The sequence below is a fragment of the Megalops cyprinoides genome, chromosome 22 (assembly GCF_013368585.1).
Source record: "Megalops cyprinoides isolate fMegCyp1 chromosome 22, fMegCyp1.pri, whole genome shotgun sequence".
In the NCBI taxonomy this organism is placed as follows: domain Eukaryota; kingdom Metazoa; phylum Chordata; class Actinopteri; order Elopiformes; family Megalopidae; genus Megalops; species Megalops cyprinoides.
Window position 1 is genome coordinate 24,591,381 of NC_050604.1, and position 16,675 is coordinate 24,608,055.

Consider the following 16,675-nt stretch of genomic DNA (forward strand, 5'->3'; position numbering starts at 1 on the left):
CAAGCCGAAACAGGAACTCTGCAGCCTGGAGCCCGTCCAAGACCCGAATGCTTATGTGACTGTTTGCGTTGTGAAGAGGCATCTCACCCCCACACCCCCCTCAAAACATCCCGCCCCCACGCCAGATTCGGGCTAATTTACATGAAGCGGAAGCTCTGTGCTGTTTTGACCGAAACAGGCCATTGAATAGCAGTGCCTATTTTTATTTTTGTATTTTTTTCCCTCTCTCTGTGGTGAGCCCTTATGTTGGAAAGGCTGAACTGCCGCAGCTCCAAAAATAGGCACAAAAAAACATGAGGATACAGACCCTCAGGCCCCTATTCAATCTAACCGCAATGCGCTTTGTCCTCCACTTCCTGGCAGAGGGATTTCAGCATGTCGCCATTCACTCAAAAGCGGTGTAGCAGGATCGTTATGGTGATCTTTTAAAAAACATTTCTTGCTGTCATTACCCCAAAGAATGCTGGGAATCATTGGAGCACAAAGGGTCCAGTAATGCCTCATGGTTGCGTCATAAAAAATGCCAGTTGGGACACAGTGTGTGTGGGATTGTCATCAGCACATGAACCTCACTCGGTTTTGAGACGGACACACACACACGCGCACACACACACACACGCACACACACGCGCAGACAAAGATGCCCCCATGAATAACTGATGTCAGTGCAGTTGCAGCCCCCAGCTAAGTATATTTCCCGGGAATTTTTTGGTAGCAGTAAGTCAGGTGGCACAAACGATTGAAACTGAGTGGGAGGGAGGAAGTCAACGGCAAGAGTGTTACATCACCCTTTCCTTCATTCACAACCAGAGAGAGACGCGCCCCACCCAGGAGGCCATTGGAGCAGTCTTACGCTGAGTTGGGCGATTTCTGAGAAGGCGTGTTGGCACACCCGGGGGGGCAGGATGTGCCGAAATCTCCTGCAATAGTGGCGGGGGGAGGAGTTTGGTAATGGCGTGACTAAGCGTTATGCAGGATCACACCTGTCTCTGCGTCACGTGTCGAGTGAGAGCAGAATGGGTTCGTGAAGGAAGGTATGATCGAGAGGCAGCAGGGTGGCGGGTGGCACAGCCCAGGGCCCGGGACCCAAAAGCTGTCAGTTTGATTCCTCAAAGGGGCACTGCTGTTGTACTGCTCGGCAAGGCTTTTTACCCAAATTGGCTCGGTTGTATCCTACTTCATAAATAGAAAGCATTTGAAAAATCAGCAAGCTATTTAGGTTGCTCTGGGTAAGAATAACCCAAAGCAAACGCAATCAACAATCTTCTGTTGTAATTTGGCTGCAGTTTTAAAATATATCAAAGCCACATATCAAATGGATAGCTGAACCCAGAGAGAATATGAGTTTCAACTATCAGCCTGTCTTTCTGCATAACCGCTGAAGAAGCGGGCAGAGGAAGGTAGCTGCAAGCCTCTCGCACTCATTTAATATGGACACCCTTCATAATGGCCAAACGGAAGCGCATTGCAGGTGAGCAACTGTGGCTGATGACTGAGGAGGGAGGCAATACCAAAATTACTTCTGCTCTTGAGTGCAAAATTGGAGACATGTATATGCATGTATATGCAGGGGGAGGGGGGTAGAATCACTGGAACTGCCACTAAGGCACTAGGACAGGGGGAGAAGCCTCCGGACCTTCAGCCTCTTCTGATTCTCTACCTGTCATCACTCCTTCATAAGTCCTGCCATTCAGATTGAACTGTACAGCTGTATTCTTACTGTACAAAGAAGTCAGGTAGGAGAGGTCACGCGAGGGGCGGAATTCTCCTCTGGGGTTGCGCGCAGTACACCCAACCTCAACCAGCTGAGGGAAGTTCTGTAATGGCTGCCTGCATGCAACATTCAACAAACAGGGAAAGATGTTGTGCAGTGGTAAGAATGTTGCTCCAGACTTTGGCACTTTGGCAACAGTCCAAGACAGTTATTGCGCCGGCTCCAGAACCTCATACAATTTGAAGGGGGGGGGAGGGGGGGGGGGGCAGGGGGGAGACGATTTTACAAGCTTCAAACAAGCCTGTAAATGCAATGAAACTTGAGGACTCCCCCGCGGCAGAGAGGGGGCCTCCAGGAGTGCTTCCAGACTGACGGGAAATGCGCGGCTTCAGCACCGATGCCTCAGCGCACGCATCACGGAGGATTCAGCATCACCAGAGCAGCCGCATGTTCACAGGCATGCTGAGGACTGAAACAGTCAGCGTGTCCATTTTTTTTTTTTTTTGCTGCTCTGCATACTTCTGCTGCATTGTTTCCTGCACCATTTCCTCCCCGAAACGGTTTCATAACCAAAGCCCGGATAAGCAAGGGCGGCCCGGCGTCATCTCGCGCTCTTGGGCTGACATTTGGGCGGACGAAGCACTCCAATGAGGAGGGTGAGTCCGCCACGCTAATCGGCCCACGTCATTAGCGGGGCCGGTGAGGACCGGGCCTGCCGGGAAGGCCGCTGCCGAGTCACGCTTGTGACCGCTGTGGCTGTGCAAGCCGCACATCTGTGAGGCACGCTTTGCTCTGGGCTGCGGATGCTGTCTTGTGGGATTTTGGGCCCTTCCTCTTGCAGAGCCCGGGCGAGCACGCGCCCGTTCACGGGAGTCCGGGCCCTTCAGTGGATGCCACAACATCCCGGCTCTTTATCTGAACGGGGTTCGAATATGACAAGTGGCAAAGAGCACTGGGGCACCAGTGGTGTAGCTGTCACAGTCTTACCTCGCAAGGCGAGCGTTGCTGCATGTGCGGGACGGAGGACGGGCTTTTTCCCGCTGGAATGATTACCAGATGGTTCGGCAGGAAGGATAACTGCTGCGGTCCCCTGGACACGACCGGCACGGCACCACATGGTTCGCTTGCCGGCGCATGACGGAAAAGAGTCTTGTGGCAACCAGACAGCCCTCACCGTCACACAGAGACCTTCCTGCCGACCAGCCTGCTGCACAAAAAAACATTTCACATGTCCTTCTGTTTCTCCGTGCACCCTGTGCCACACCAACATATGCTGATCAGGCATGCCAACCCAAGACCCTGATTCACTTAAGCTTATTGAGACAGAAATCCAGCTGAGGATTTGCTGAACCAGCTCTTTTTTTTTTTTTTGTTGATGAACCCTGATGAGTGCTGGCCTGCCCTTGCCTAGCCCACAAGCACCGACAAAACACCAACAATTTACTGAAAATGGCTTGATTCTGATCCAGAATCAGTCGCCAAAGGGCAGGCAATACATGTGTTATGTGCAGGCGAGTTGATACCTCTGAGAACGATTGCGTTACTATCGTTGCGTGTGCAGTTTTCTTTGTTATTTTGCGAAAGTCTCCTGGTTTTTTTTTTACAAACTGTGATATCGATGACTTTCCTTGACCACAGAAGAGCACAGCCGCCTGCTCAGACTGAGCCGCGGAGCGCTGCAACCTGCCGTTTCTGACGCGGCGAAGCTGGCGGAGTGAAACCGGAGATGGAGCAATGTCTCAGTTTTGGTTAGGGTGCAACGACTTGTGGTCTACCAGACCATGCCCTGTCATTCCTCATTATACGCTTTTACGGTAATGTCACCAATCAATCTGTATTTTTTTTTTTTTTATTTGGTATAGGGCCCTTCACAATTCACACATAGTGAGGACGAATGAGAAAAACTGAAAAAAGCATTCCCCAACCCCTTGCCAAACACAACCGAGAAAAACCGCTGGAAATAGGTGAGCATAGACTTAACATGTTTATGAGTAATTATGATGTCATTAAGTGGCACCACTATGTAACAAAGGGACAGACAGACAGTGACTGGATAGGCTGGACAAGACAATAGAACTGGAAAGCAGATGTTATACGGGTAAATACTCATTATGAGGAGTACACTCTTTACCTTCCCTGGTGAACCAAAACAAAAACAAAAACAAAATGAAGTCTGTTTTACCGAGCATTCACGCTGTGCACATGTTAAATGCTGTGGGAAAGAGTCTGCCGTTTCTTGGCCCAGGCATTTGAAAAGCATGATAAAAAAAACAAAAAACAAAACATGTTCCCTAACCAAGCACTCTTCCTGGTGCCTACCAGAAAACAGGAGGAAACATTTCAGCGTAACACAAGCCACAGATGTTCAGCAGTGTTACATGCAACAATATTTACATCCCTCTCTGTTTCCAGTTAATTATGGGTGATGAGACTCAGGGTTCCTTCCCCACTGGCTGATGGTAATTGATAAAATTGAGATAATACCACACCCAGGAAGAAAAAAAAAAGAAGTCAAAAACAAAAGGAAATGAAATGAAAAAGGCTGGCTGGCGACCAGCCAGCACAACCAGGAAACTGAAGTGCTCCAACAGAACAAATGAAGATTACAATATAAATAGAAACATGGAAAGGAAAAAAAAGGTTTTGCCTTTAGCATCTGGTGCGGCAGGATTCCACCGTCAGGACACAGAGTACTCACGCTTCTGTTTCCATTCAGCTATTTTGGTTGTGATGTCACACATATGCACATCAGTAGGATACTGTCAGAAAACAGGCTTGAAGAGAAGCACTCAACAGCCTATGCAGCAAACTGAACAAAAAATAAAGACTAAACCTCGACACACATCCCACTACTCTCACCAATGGCAGCCAATAATATTCCAAGAATGACTTAAGAAATACGCACTTTAAAAATGTGAAAAATCCAGATATTCCACCCTACATATGATTGAAAGGCTGAACTGACACTGCTACTCAGAAAAAACATCATATTCTAATACTAACTTATGATCTAAATTAGTGTGCATTTATAACCACTTCCAATAATGCAAAAAATGCAGTAATCTCTCTCCATGATGGATGTATCAGTAATATAATACCAATACTGAAACTCTTTCACCAAGTATGGTTAAATAGCAACTAAACATGAACTGATTATATTGCCACTATAAATGCTTAACATCTACACTTGAATTCCATGCAGGAATGGCATAATGTTAAAATCTATCTCCAACATGCTGCTGAATCTACACTGTCCAAAACTGTTACTTTCAAAGGTCATTATCCCAAGGGGTGGTGCAAGATTTTCTAAGAGCGGTCTCTTCCTTTCTGCTTCCTGAGATGCTTCACAGAAAACCTTGCATCACTTCTCAGGACAGCGAGAGTTTGCAGTGAGTTTGCTTATGCTAGCTGGTGTGTGCTGAAACACCAGCATGTGGTCAGGCTCTAAAAGGTTCACACAGAGCACATAAAACTGCAGAAATTTCAACAGCAGCTTGGAGCTGCAAGTCAGAATCTGAGTCTTTCTCTGTGTGTGTCATCTGACATTTATTGCCTTGTCAGACAAACAAGATGGTGTGTGTGTGCACGTGTGTGTGTGTGTGTGTGTGTGTATGATGGGGGGTACATAGTGTTCGAGAGAAAGGACCAGGGAATGACATCATCGCAGCACACGCCTAGCTAGGAGATAATATATCGTATCAGTGTCGTAACCATACTATAATTATCATGGAAACTACCGCAGTTACTGCAGAAAAGGGACTCTTGCCCTCAGTTGGATCCAAGGACACACAACATGCAACTGCAAACCCAAAGCCTTTCATACTTTCATTTTCACTGCAATCTTTCATTCATGATCCTGCCAGTCAAGAGAAGAAGAGCTGAAACCGAAAACCGATGCCAGATAAACGTCTGGGGGTGATGGGTGGAAACAATTTGCATAGAGAAGATTCAAATATCAGTAAAAACATTGGCAGTGATAGTACAGGTGAGTTTTCATTCCATTCACAACTGGAACAGATCCACCCCCAGGAAATCTTCATGAAACAAGCCCTTTTCCTGTGTCAAAACAAAGCACCCCCCCCCCTTTCATAAACAGAGTTGCATATTTTAAAATCAAGTGTGGCTTCAAGGGAGAATCTGAATAATACATGATTTGAACATGGGCCCCTCACCTCAGCTGACTTTGAATCTCACACAGGCCTAAGAATAGAGCGGCCATCTGTAGCCCTGTTCGCTGTTACTCATCCACACGGTGCGAGAGTGAGAGCCGACCTTGCTGCATGCTGCCCGTGCAAACCACCGAACGGCCTATCCGCCGCTGCGGCGACGGCGAGCGGTGTGACATGCGTGACTGCACAGTGGACGCAGCTGTGCACGCAGAGACTACACAGCTGCAGACGCAGCGCAGACGCAGCGCAAACCGCTCTTTGGTCTGGACAAGCTGCAAACTGCACTTTTTACCCGAGCTTCCTTGGCTTGCACACACAGAAGGACTCATGTCTCATTTGAACTCCGGTTTAGAGACAAGAAAAAAAAGGCTGAAGTTGTTTTTTTTTTTTCCTTCTTTTTTTTTTCCAGAGCTGACTCCGGGATAGGATTTCGGCAATAGGCGTTTAGGACACTTAATTTCATTAACTCGATGTTTACTGATCTCGGCGCTGGAAAAACAACAGCAAACGTCTAACCACGGAGAGCACACAAGCACGGCATAAATGAGGACTCAGCATCTGATTACAGCTGTCTGCCTGCTGAAGTCAACACAGTTCAGCCAGGAATTCAAAAACAAGTACAAGAGAACCACCGACTCTACAAAACAGCAGGGGAAAGATACATATGCTGTCTATAATCTGCAATTCAGAAAAACTCTGCCAGGGGATACACACTGTAGAACATGTTCAGAATGCAGTAAATAAAAGATGTTTGTTTGACTTTTTTGTGTTTAGTGTCCCAATTTCTTTCAAAGGCTGCACAACATTCAGGGACGTTGTGACACCAGAGGCCATCTCTTGCCTTGAAGTTTTGTGTCATTCCTGTGTGTGTAATTTGAGTTGGTGGTTCACTGCAATGTGGACTGCATATCTTTCACAACATCTTCAAAGTCCCTTTTCTCAGAAGGCACTCACTGGGGTTAAATATTTAGAAGCCATGGCTGTTCTTGAGCGGGAAAAACAGTGTTGGAGAGAGACAGTCAGTATTCTTCCTGCAAACAGAGATGTATGGTGTGTGAGGGTGTATGAGACTGGCTTAGTGTGCTGAAAACAAGGCTAATATTTAAACGCGAGAGTGATATTGGTGTCACCGCGGGACATCTGCACACGTCAGCTGGCTCGCTCATCAGTTCCAGTCAGTTTCAGTCTGACTGTAGAGATCTTCAGGCCTGTCTGCATCGGCGATTGTGGTTGTCATTTCCATCCTCGACCTGAACAACCCTCCTTTGGACCAAACAAAAACAACAGCACGCTCGCATGAAATGCAGAACATGCATGCATGGCCATGACGCTTTATACAATTTTCTCATTGCAAGCACAACATCGATGCCAAGTTCATTTGCAGTTATGTACATTGACTTCTCAATCACTTACCTCTACCTGGATATAACTATTATTTAAAAATGGGTATGGGTCTACGTACCATGGTGTGTGAGAAACATGAGTATTATGACCTAAAAGAGAATCGGGCGCGAAGAGCGTGGCAGTTAATGAGCAGCTATGACGCCATGTGACACTTTTTTGACTGTTTTTTTTTTTGCCTTCCATTTCCTCCCGAGGATGTTATTTACAGACAGCAGTGAAAGCGCAGCCCTTTCGGCGTGCAACTTCCTTGGTGGCAATGCAGGTCACGCAACGGCTCTCTGCCTTTATTTCCCAGCACCGCTGCGCACGCTGCGCTGCCCTGTGCCATGCCGGCGATCTTCTGCGGCCAATCGAACCTGCTACAGAAAAAGTTTAAACTCACGTGGTGATCTAACCGATGTCGCGATCTTTACTATTTTATTAATAGAATTCGCATCTATGCACAGTGTAAGCACACGCAGCGGTTCCCCACCATTGCCCCTTACCTTTATTTTGCCGTGGGTCCCCTGCCCCGCAGCAAACTAACGTTGCCAAATCCGATGTGAAAATCCCCTTTTAGTGAGAAAATCTGTCCTTGTTTTGATACGCGCCTACCCATTTAAACAACTTTTTAATGTAGCATAGTGCATGTATGTATTTGTTTTTAGAATTATATGCATATGAGACATTGAATAGCAGATTGCATTTCAGAAATAATGAGTTTATTTGGAGCTAAAATTCAAGTGAAGAAATCGGTATTAGATGTTTTCCCGTATTCTGTCCATCTGGTACTTGCAGGAATACAAAACTACGGTGAACTGCAGAAATACAATGCAATATTTTAGAGATTTTTTTCACTTAATTCTTCCCCGCATTAAATATTCATATTGCCAAGTTCCCATCAAGAGTGTAATTCTGTGTATTACCCATATACACAAGAAAAACAGTCTGCGCATGATAGCCACTTGCGAATGACTAAACAACCTACACTGTCGGCTTATCTTTAAAATTAGGGGTCCCAATACCTATAAGAATTTGCTACGTGTTAGACAAACATACTGCAGCTACAAGTATATGTTTTTTTTTCTCTTTCACTAACGTTCAGTGATGAGCATTAAGCATTAAGAAGTAACTACGACCATCAAGATTATTAATTAACCACTCAGACGGCTTTATGATACTTCGTTCACACGAGAGACCACAAAATTGAGGATTGGTCCAATTTGGCAACCCCGGTGACAACCTCAAGTTCAAGTTTCAGTCGATGCTTATAAACACGCCTATTATATTCCTTTGCCCAATCAGCGATAAGCGGTCTACACGTCAGACCAATGAACGAAGACGGGGCCGGGTCACACGTGCTGTTGCTAGGGTCTAGCTTCTAAATTGTTACTATCACAGTCGAGCCAATCAGGACGCGCTTCGCAATGTATCAACATTCTACCAGCATTCTCCTGTAAAGCCCACAACGGCTCGCCATTGGTTGAAAAAGTCTTTATGGCCGCCCCTTAGCGAAATACTGTTTTAAGATTGGTTCGCAAACCTGTCACTCTGCAAGTAGGCTTTGGTTAGTTGAGGTGCAGTTGGAATGAATTTGGCTGGGAGTCCCCCAGATTCTGAACGAAGCAGTTCATAGTGAGCGTATCCGAGTGTAGTTTATTATTTTCTCGATAATTAAATATATTTTTATACAGTTAGACGTTGTATTTTGTGTACATAAGATTTTATTTTTCTAAAATAAGGGCAGCAAAGATGGAACTTAATTCTCTTTTAATTCTTCTGGAGGCTGCAGAATATTTGGAGAGAAGAGACAGAGGTATTTTCCTACCCAACACACTGGAAAAGAGACCGAACTGTACCTGTTTTTTAAAAGAAAGAAATTGTGTTAGCTGGCAATAATGTGAACTTCTGGAAAACGTGACTAGCAGACTAGCCGTAGACATAGTGCAGGTATGATGTCACCAGCAACATTAAAATTGTTTTAACGTTGCTCTGATGGCAAGCTAGCCTGGTTAACCAGACAGCTGTCTAATGTTATTGAGCCGAGACGTAGACATGTATTTATCGATCGCTGGTACCTGCACAGCAGACTACTTTAGATAAATAGCTAGCAGTGTCAACGTGTTTATTTTTTCATTATAGATCATGTCATACGATGCTTTTGTCCTGAGTCAGTTGAACTGAACTCGACACAGTTGAAGACAAGCTATTTGCCTGTTATGCATAAGAAACACAGTATCGCCAAGAAACAGCAAGATGACAGTCTCTAGCTGTGTAACGTTAGATAGCATAGTTTAACATAACAGCACAGCTAGCTCGCTGTCTAATCCCAATAACTTTGCTTACTAGTTAGGTCATTTTAACACCCGCAAGAAACACTGTCTGCAGACGTCTGATCACTTATTTTGTCCAGATCAAATGTTTTGTATTCTCACCAACGTTATATTAGTTAGGTAAGCTTTTTAAGGAAATATCTGTAATGTTGGCGAGATAGCTAGTTAGGTAATTGTTCAGTGGTTGATTAATAGACATTAATGATGATTTTGTTTACTTTTGTCATTAGAAGCGGAGCACGGTTACGCATCGGTTTTACCATACAATAGCGACTTTTCCAGAAAGAAAACGAAAGCTTCGCCAATCTCGAGAAAAACACAGAGCAATAGGTAAATATTCTCAGTTTTTTTTTTGGACGGTGCATGAACAGTTTGCAGCAACCTTGTTTTAATCGATCTGTTGGCAGGTCTGGCCGCCGCTCATGTGATCGCCGTTTTACTCGCTGGGCTTGGCTGTTTTGATCGCGTATAAACACTGCCACGCGTACAGCATCAACTTCGCTGCACCCCACTTTCCCCGACCGACCTCTTTTCTTAATCTAACATGCTAGCTACTTAAAACTGGTGACCCCCACCCCTCTTTCCTACAGCATTTCATTTTCTCTTTTTATTTTTTTCAACTTGTTTATTTTTTGCATGTGATATTACTGTAGCGTTGTGTCACGTTTATCTTACATGTCAGCACTTGGTCAAGATAAAAAAAAACTAGATCTGATTGTGTCACAACATGCTGTTTGTGTCTGACTTTTTGAATAACGAAAACTAACGTTAGCTAGCTAGCGATCAGCTGGTGAATATGTTTTCCACTTTGGCAGAAAGCTGAGTAGCCACCTATTCGTGCCGATAACTTTTCCTGTTGGCTGATGTTGGCTATTCCACTGCAGGCCAACGCTGCCAGTTGGCTACCTACCTAGCTAGCTGCTTTCGTGCTGGAATGTGTCAATAGATGATTCACCGAAGCAAACTGATCAAGATCACGTTGTCCTTGCGGTTGTTGGCCACTTAACACGTACGCAATGTAGTTTACCGAGACAGACTGTCAACCGCGCAGAAATGATCAGAGGAAAAAAAATAATAATCCGCAGCTTTTTAGGTTACATGCATACGGTTTTCTGAGAAGTGTTATAATATAAATGCATTTTTAAGAATAAAATGATTGCGTTTTGAAAAATGATACATTTTTCATGTCGAGTTAGTTTTGATTGCTTGATTGACGCTGTCAGCTACACCCTATATATTAAACTGCACAACTACATGCGCTGTTTTTGTAAACAAAGATCACCAGCGAGTATGGTTTGCTTGACTTTCTTAAAGGACAGTTTTGTTTCAGTATGTTTCAAGAATAATAACAAGATATATTGTTTCTCTGTGTTATTATTTTGAAGTCAGACGTTTTTAAATGGCTGTTAATTCAACTGTCTCACAGAGCAGAGTTGAGCACAGAGTTGATGAACTGACCGGCTTTGACATGTCTGATAAATTGATATCCGTCCGTGCTTTAGGGTAGTTAACAGGATTTCTGTCGATACATGTGACAGAAAGTTTGTTTGCAAGCCGTTCTTACTCCCGCAGAGAGGTGCTTCAGCGTGAACTCTCATGTGTGCTTGAAAGCTGGAGTAATTGCATGGGGCTAATGAATTGCATGGCGTATGGCTTTCTTGCTGGCTAACGCTTTTGTTTCATGTTAAGAACAAACAGGTTTTCTGTGACCATGTGCACATTTTTTGTAGCACGACAGTCCCGCAAATTAGGTTTGGTGGTCTTGAAGTTTAACAAGTTTACAGTGCAAGACCAGTTTTGGGCCGACAACAGACAGGGATACATTTGTTTCAATGGCACGTCTTGCCTTGTGAGGGTAATAGTCGGCCCAGGTTGCCAGATATTGATTAGGGAGCAGCGAGGGTGAGGATTACCTTTTGTGTTCACCACAGCCTCGGGTCTGGATGGCACTCATCTTCAGTGGTTTTTATTGCCGATCATGAAATTGGAAACCATTTGCATTTTCCGCTGAGCCTTACGTAACACGTGCCATTTGCGCGTACGAAAATGGAGGTCTGCCCCCCCAGCCTCCTCCTGTCCTGCCCTCCCCAGGGCCCGGGCCGCACATGTCCTCAATTTGCACACGTTTGAATAGAACTACTTCCCCCTGCCAGTAATCCGCAGAGATAAAACGCTTCCCCCTCCATCTCGCCTGGTGATGAAAGCGCTGTCAGCGCCGGCCTACCCCGAGCCTGCGTGCCAACCACTCAGGGCCCTGCTTGCAAACACACACACACACACACACACACATACACGCGCACAAATAAAACACCCAGTGTTCACAAACATGGCGGTCCTTTGAAGGAGCTGGGAATATGATTAGTATTGGGGCCTGTGTTTTCTCTCCATTGTTATTACCTGACACGGCTCAGGCCCTTTGTAACCGTCTGGTCGGTCTGCAGAGCACTTTATCTGGCCTCAGTAACAACTACCGTGCTGTCCACAAATAAACGTGTTATAGTATGCCGCAACATCTGAGTGGTTTTTTTTTCCTGTCCCCTTGGTGTGTTTTCAGAGCGTTTTTCCCTTCTCGATATGACCACAGAGTTGTAGATGCAGGACAGCCACTTCCTGTTCCCCTCTCCCTTTCTCCCCAGCCGGGGTGTCTTGCAGATGTGACATTTATACAGGGCACTTTGCTGTGTGCGCCGTGCTGCAGTGTGGGCCCGCACAGACCTCTGGGAGTTGTATTTCTCCTGGGTTTTCCCTGCACTGCCTGGACCAGCACTGCAGTATGGCTTTGAAACCCGAGGGTTATATGAATTAATGGCCGCCCGTGCCTGGGTGTCGTTTCGTGTAATGCAAGCAGCTTAGTCATTATGCGGGAGTCAGGGATCCTTCTAATGCCCGGAAATGAACAGGCAGATGTGAGGCTCGGTGTCTGCTGTCCAGGCCGCATGCTGCCCTCTGTGGCCTGGCTGGGCCGACGTGTCTGAACTGCCGTGGTTTCAGCACAAACTCAGCGGCGTTTTTCCCTGTGTGTCAGTGTTGCCTGGGCTTGGAAGCCTGGCTCTCTGTCCATCTCCAGACTTTCCAGGCAGGGAGGCAGAGCGGCTGAAATCGTCCGGCTCATTTTCTGAGCCTCGGTAGCACTTTGTTACCACAGACACAGGGAAAACACCTGCGGGGAAATAGATGCACACATAGATGCCTCCCCTCACTCCTGATCGCTCTCTCCTTTCTCCAGCAATAGGAAAGTGTCTGTCCTGCTGTGCGAATCTCTTGCCACTGCTCTCCCTAACGTTGCCCGTCCTGGGCTCTGCATAGTCCGTTTCTCGTCCTTCATATTGAATGATGTTTGTGTCTGTTTGCTCTTTCAGGTCATCGCACAATGAACTGGAGAAACACAGGTAAGGAGCAGAAGAGCTGGCTGACCAGCCCTGGCGGCTCTGGGGCTGCAGTTACGCTAGAGTACTAAAGTACTGAAACATTCATGGGATTTGTGTGTGCGTGTGTGTGTGTGTGTGTGTGTGTGTGTGCGCGTATCTGTATGAGTGTGTGTGTGTGCATGTGCATGTGTGTGTCCACGTATCTGTATGAGTGTGTGTGTGTGCACGTGCGTGCCTGTGTTCCAGCAGACGCACATCCGGGCTGACAGCCCTGTGCATGTGCCTGATGTTTTTGTGCTTTGAAAGAGCGCAGCGGTAATGGCGGTAATGGCGCTGGAGCGGAGCGATGCTCTCATGTGTGCGCCTCCCATCAGCCCCCTCACGTGCTGCGGAAGGGTCACTTCATTAATCCCATCTCCCCCTTTCACTCTCCAACCCTCAAACCTCAAACGTCTTGCCTTGTAAGGCAGGGGAATCCTGCCAGTGATGAGATAATCCCGTCTGCCGGGGGCCGGGGGGGGCATCCTCGCCTCTGTCGGCTCTGTTTAACGACAGGCCGTTGAACTTCAGGGAGGAGTTCAGCTCTCTGACTCCCCACACTACATACCTTGAGCCCTGTGGGGCTACAGTGGGCGAAGCCGCCGTGTGATGTCAGTCAGACTCGTACGGGCCAAACAGGTGACCATACAGAATTCTGCGATTGGTCCGGGCCGGTGAGTCACTCTTAACACGCCACGACCCCGCCCGCCCTGTGGTTCCTGAGGCTTGGCTCACCAACCGTCACGTCCCTGCTGATGTGATAAGAGGTTCCCTAAAGCTTGCCACCAGCAGCTTTCTGGCTGGAGTCTGAATGGGAACAGCTGTCGGCCTTAGGAGACAGGAGGGTCGGTATGACAGCGATCAGCCCTCAGCTTCTTTAATCTGAGTGTGTGACAAACTGCAGCAAGTCAGAGATGCCTGATCTCTCACCCTCACCCTTTCTGTGCCGTGGAAGGAATGAGAGAATGAATAAGTGAATGAATGAATAAATGAATAAATGCAGAATTAAGGTCATTTTAAGGGGCAAAGGTCTCTCCAGATGAGGAGAGTGATTGCTGTTGGGTCAAATAAACAGAGAATAATTTTCTGTACAAACGACTTTCTAATTGTGAGAGTAATCTCTTGTGTGGCTGATGCAGGGAGATTTCTGTCCATTAACCTTACTCTGCTGGATAAGGATTAGGAGAAGGTCAGCAGCAGTGCCACTTGTGGTATGATGTGTGTGTGTGTGAGTTACATTCATTTGTGTGAGTCGTGGTGTTGTGTGCATATATATGTGTGTGCGAGTGCTCATGTGAGTGGTGGTGGTGGTTGTGTGTGTGTGCGCGTGTGTGTGTATGTGTGTGTGTGCGCGTGTGTGTGTGAGTGCACGTGTGAGTCGAGCCGGTGTGCACGCGTGACACCCTGTCAGTCGTGTTGAGGGCTCAGGATTCGTCATGAGCGAATGAGTAACAGGGGAGTGTGGCGCTGTGCAAGGCATGCTGGGACATGTCCCTCAGACCGGAGAGAAGCCTGTCAGGCCGCGGTCCCAGCCCCCTCCCTCGCAGCCCGAGGTGCCAAGTCATGTAATTACCGCCACGGCCGCCGCCAGCGGACATTACAGGAACAGGGCCGTGGCCGGCCCCCGAGACTTCCTGTTTCACTGCGAGAGGCGCAGGAGAGCTGGTAAACAGGCTACCTCACTCATGTGGCAAGCAAGGGAGGCACGGGCCTCTGAAAACAAGCCCTGTGCGTGGGAACGTACAGAGAGCCAGCGTGACTCTCGGGCTCTCGGAGTGACGGTAATGTGTGGGTTAGCCTCACCTCTTCTGGGTGGAGCTCCCAGCCTGATTCCAGATGTTGTAGGCCCTTAAGCTTCCTGCACATTAAAACCCGGCTGATAAAGCTGGTGAAGAGGCTGTTTGATACTGCAGTGGCTCACTCCCTCAGAGCTGCGAGAGGATGTAAAAAAAGGGCAGATTTTGTAAAGGGTAGGAGTGGGGGGGGTGTGGTTGTCCCGCGGTGGGACACAAGAAAGGAAGAAAGGAGGAAGCAGAGGTCTGGACGGGCGCTGTCCTGTCACGAGCGAGGTCCAGCTCAGGACGTGCCGAGGAAACCGCTGACTAACGCTTCCAGGCCGACAGCTCCGCCCACGCGCAAATGAGGCCGGGAGCCGGCCAATCAGGTGGACCCAGGGTCGGGTTACAGTGTCCTCAACTCTGGCTGCCCTCCTTTGCTTTCATAAACGTCTTGGGCCCGCTTGCGTTTTTTTTTCCTCTTTTTTTTCTTCTCCTTTTTTCTTTCATGGATCTGGGAGGGGATGAGGCACAGGCCGTCCCGTCCACAGTGATCCCTGTGAAGGGGGCATTGTGGCCCTGTGGTAACCTGCGGGGCATGTGAGGTGTGCTCTCACTCCTTATCAGCCACATCTAGGCGACTGTCTCCTGGTAATTAGACAGGTGGCTTGCGGAGCTTCTTTACAGATGTTAAAGGTTGCTTTGATGTGGCTCGTGGATAGCCATGCCGGCAGAGACAGTCTGGCTACCTGTGTGACGGAGCCCGCCGTTGCATGGAAACCTCTCTAAACCTGGATGTGGTTTTCAGGTTTCGAGCCAGCCCGGAGCTGCAGGAAGTCCCGCAGGGCGACGCAGTACCCGCATGCCCTGCGTCTCGCCCGCTTCCCTCTCGGGTTTGGATACCCTGCAGTGGTTCCGGCCGCACGCGGGTGCCCGTTCGCCCTCTGTGGGGATTGTTTTGCCATCTCCCAGTTATTTGCATGTCACAGCTCAGCGCTTCTGAGGACCAGCATCAGAGCTGGGGTGGCACTGTGGTTACTGCTGGCATCGACCAGCCGGCTTCTGCCCCAAGCCAGGCCAGCTCAGCCAGCCTTTGCTCCTGCTTTTAGGATCGCTTCCCGGGAACACTCAGATGTGATCTGTGATTGGCTGACCCCGCACGGGGCTGGGTACTCATTCTGCTGCTGTTGATTGCGGTCGGTGCCGTCAGGCCCAGGTGAGCGGTGGCCAGGTGGGATGAGGTCAGCAGAGCCGAGGGTGTCGGAGGGAAAGAGATGACTCTGAAGATGGAAAGTGACAGGCTTGGAGGAGGCAGCTGGGCTTTGCTGCTGTTTCCGTTATGACTGTGCAGCTAAATTCACTCGGCGCCCACTGCTCACAAATAGCCAATCAGAGCAGCCCTTGATAGTTATCTGTCAACGTCCAGGTCAGATCGTCCTGTAAGATGCCTGTGGAAAAAAACACAGGACCTATTTAGGCTTAAAAATGCACGAAACACTCTGTGTATTTGCTTTGCAGTAGTGCTTGACCAGTTTGTTTGAGGCCGTGCCACCCAAATTGTTTAATCTAAGTCAGCTTCATTTTGATACCAGCAATTCTAATGGTACGCCTGTTTTTGCACGTCTTCCTACCGAATTAAAGAGAATAAACACTTGGCACATGAGAGTAACATGGTGTTCTTGTACACTGAAAGCCATTTTTTTTTTTTGGCAGAGATTTTATAATGTAGATCGCATGATATTTAGAGCAGAAGCAAATCAGGAAGCTACCCAATCAGGGTTTGTGCCTCAGTTTGTGACCAATCAGAACATGAGAGCTTAGATTGGGCCAGCCAGTAGGCGGAGCCTCCGTGCAGACTGACCAAAGATTCAAACTGTCACATTGTGATACTGGA

General features: G+C 47.7%; 1 protein-coding gene across 1 annotated transcript in view; it reads left to right on the forward strand.

The window, feature by feature from the left end:
- The first annotated feature begins 8,843 nt into the window (after positions 1–8,843).
- LOC118769853 (max dimerization protein 4-like) overlaps positions 8,844–16,675 on the forward strand; it is a 22,681-nt gene continuing 14,849 nt past the window's right edge. The window contains exons 1-3 of the mRNA XM_036517219.1: positions 8,844–9,082; positions 9,830–9,929; positions 12,959–12,988. Coding sequence (XP_036373112.1) covers positions 9,019–9,082; positions 9,830–9,929; positions 12,959–12,988 — 194 coding nt within the window. The 5' untranslated portion in view covers positions 8,844–9,018. The remainder of the gene's footprint in view (positions 9,083–9,829; positions 9,930–12,958; positions 12,989–16,675) is intronic.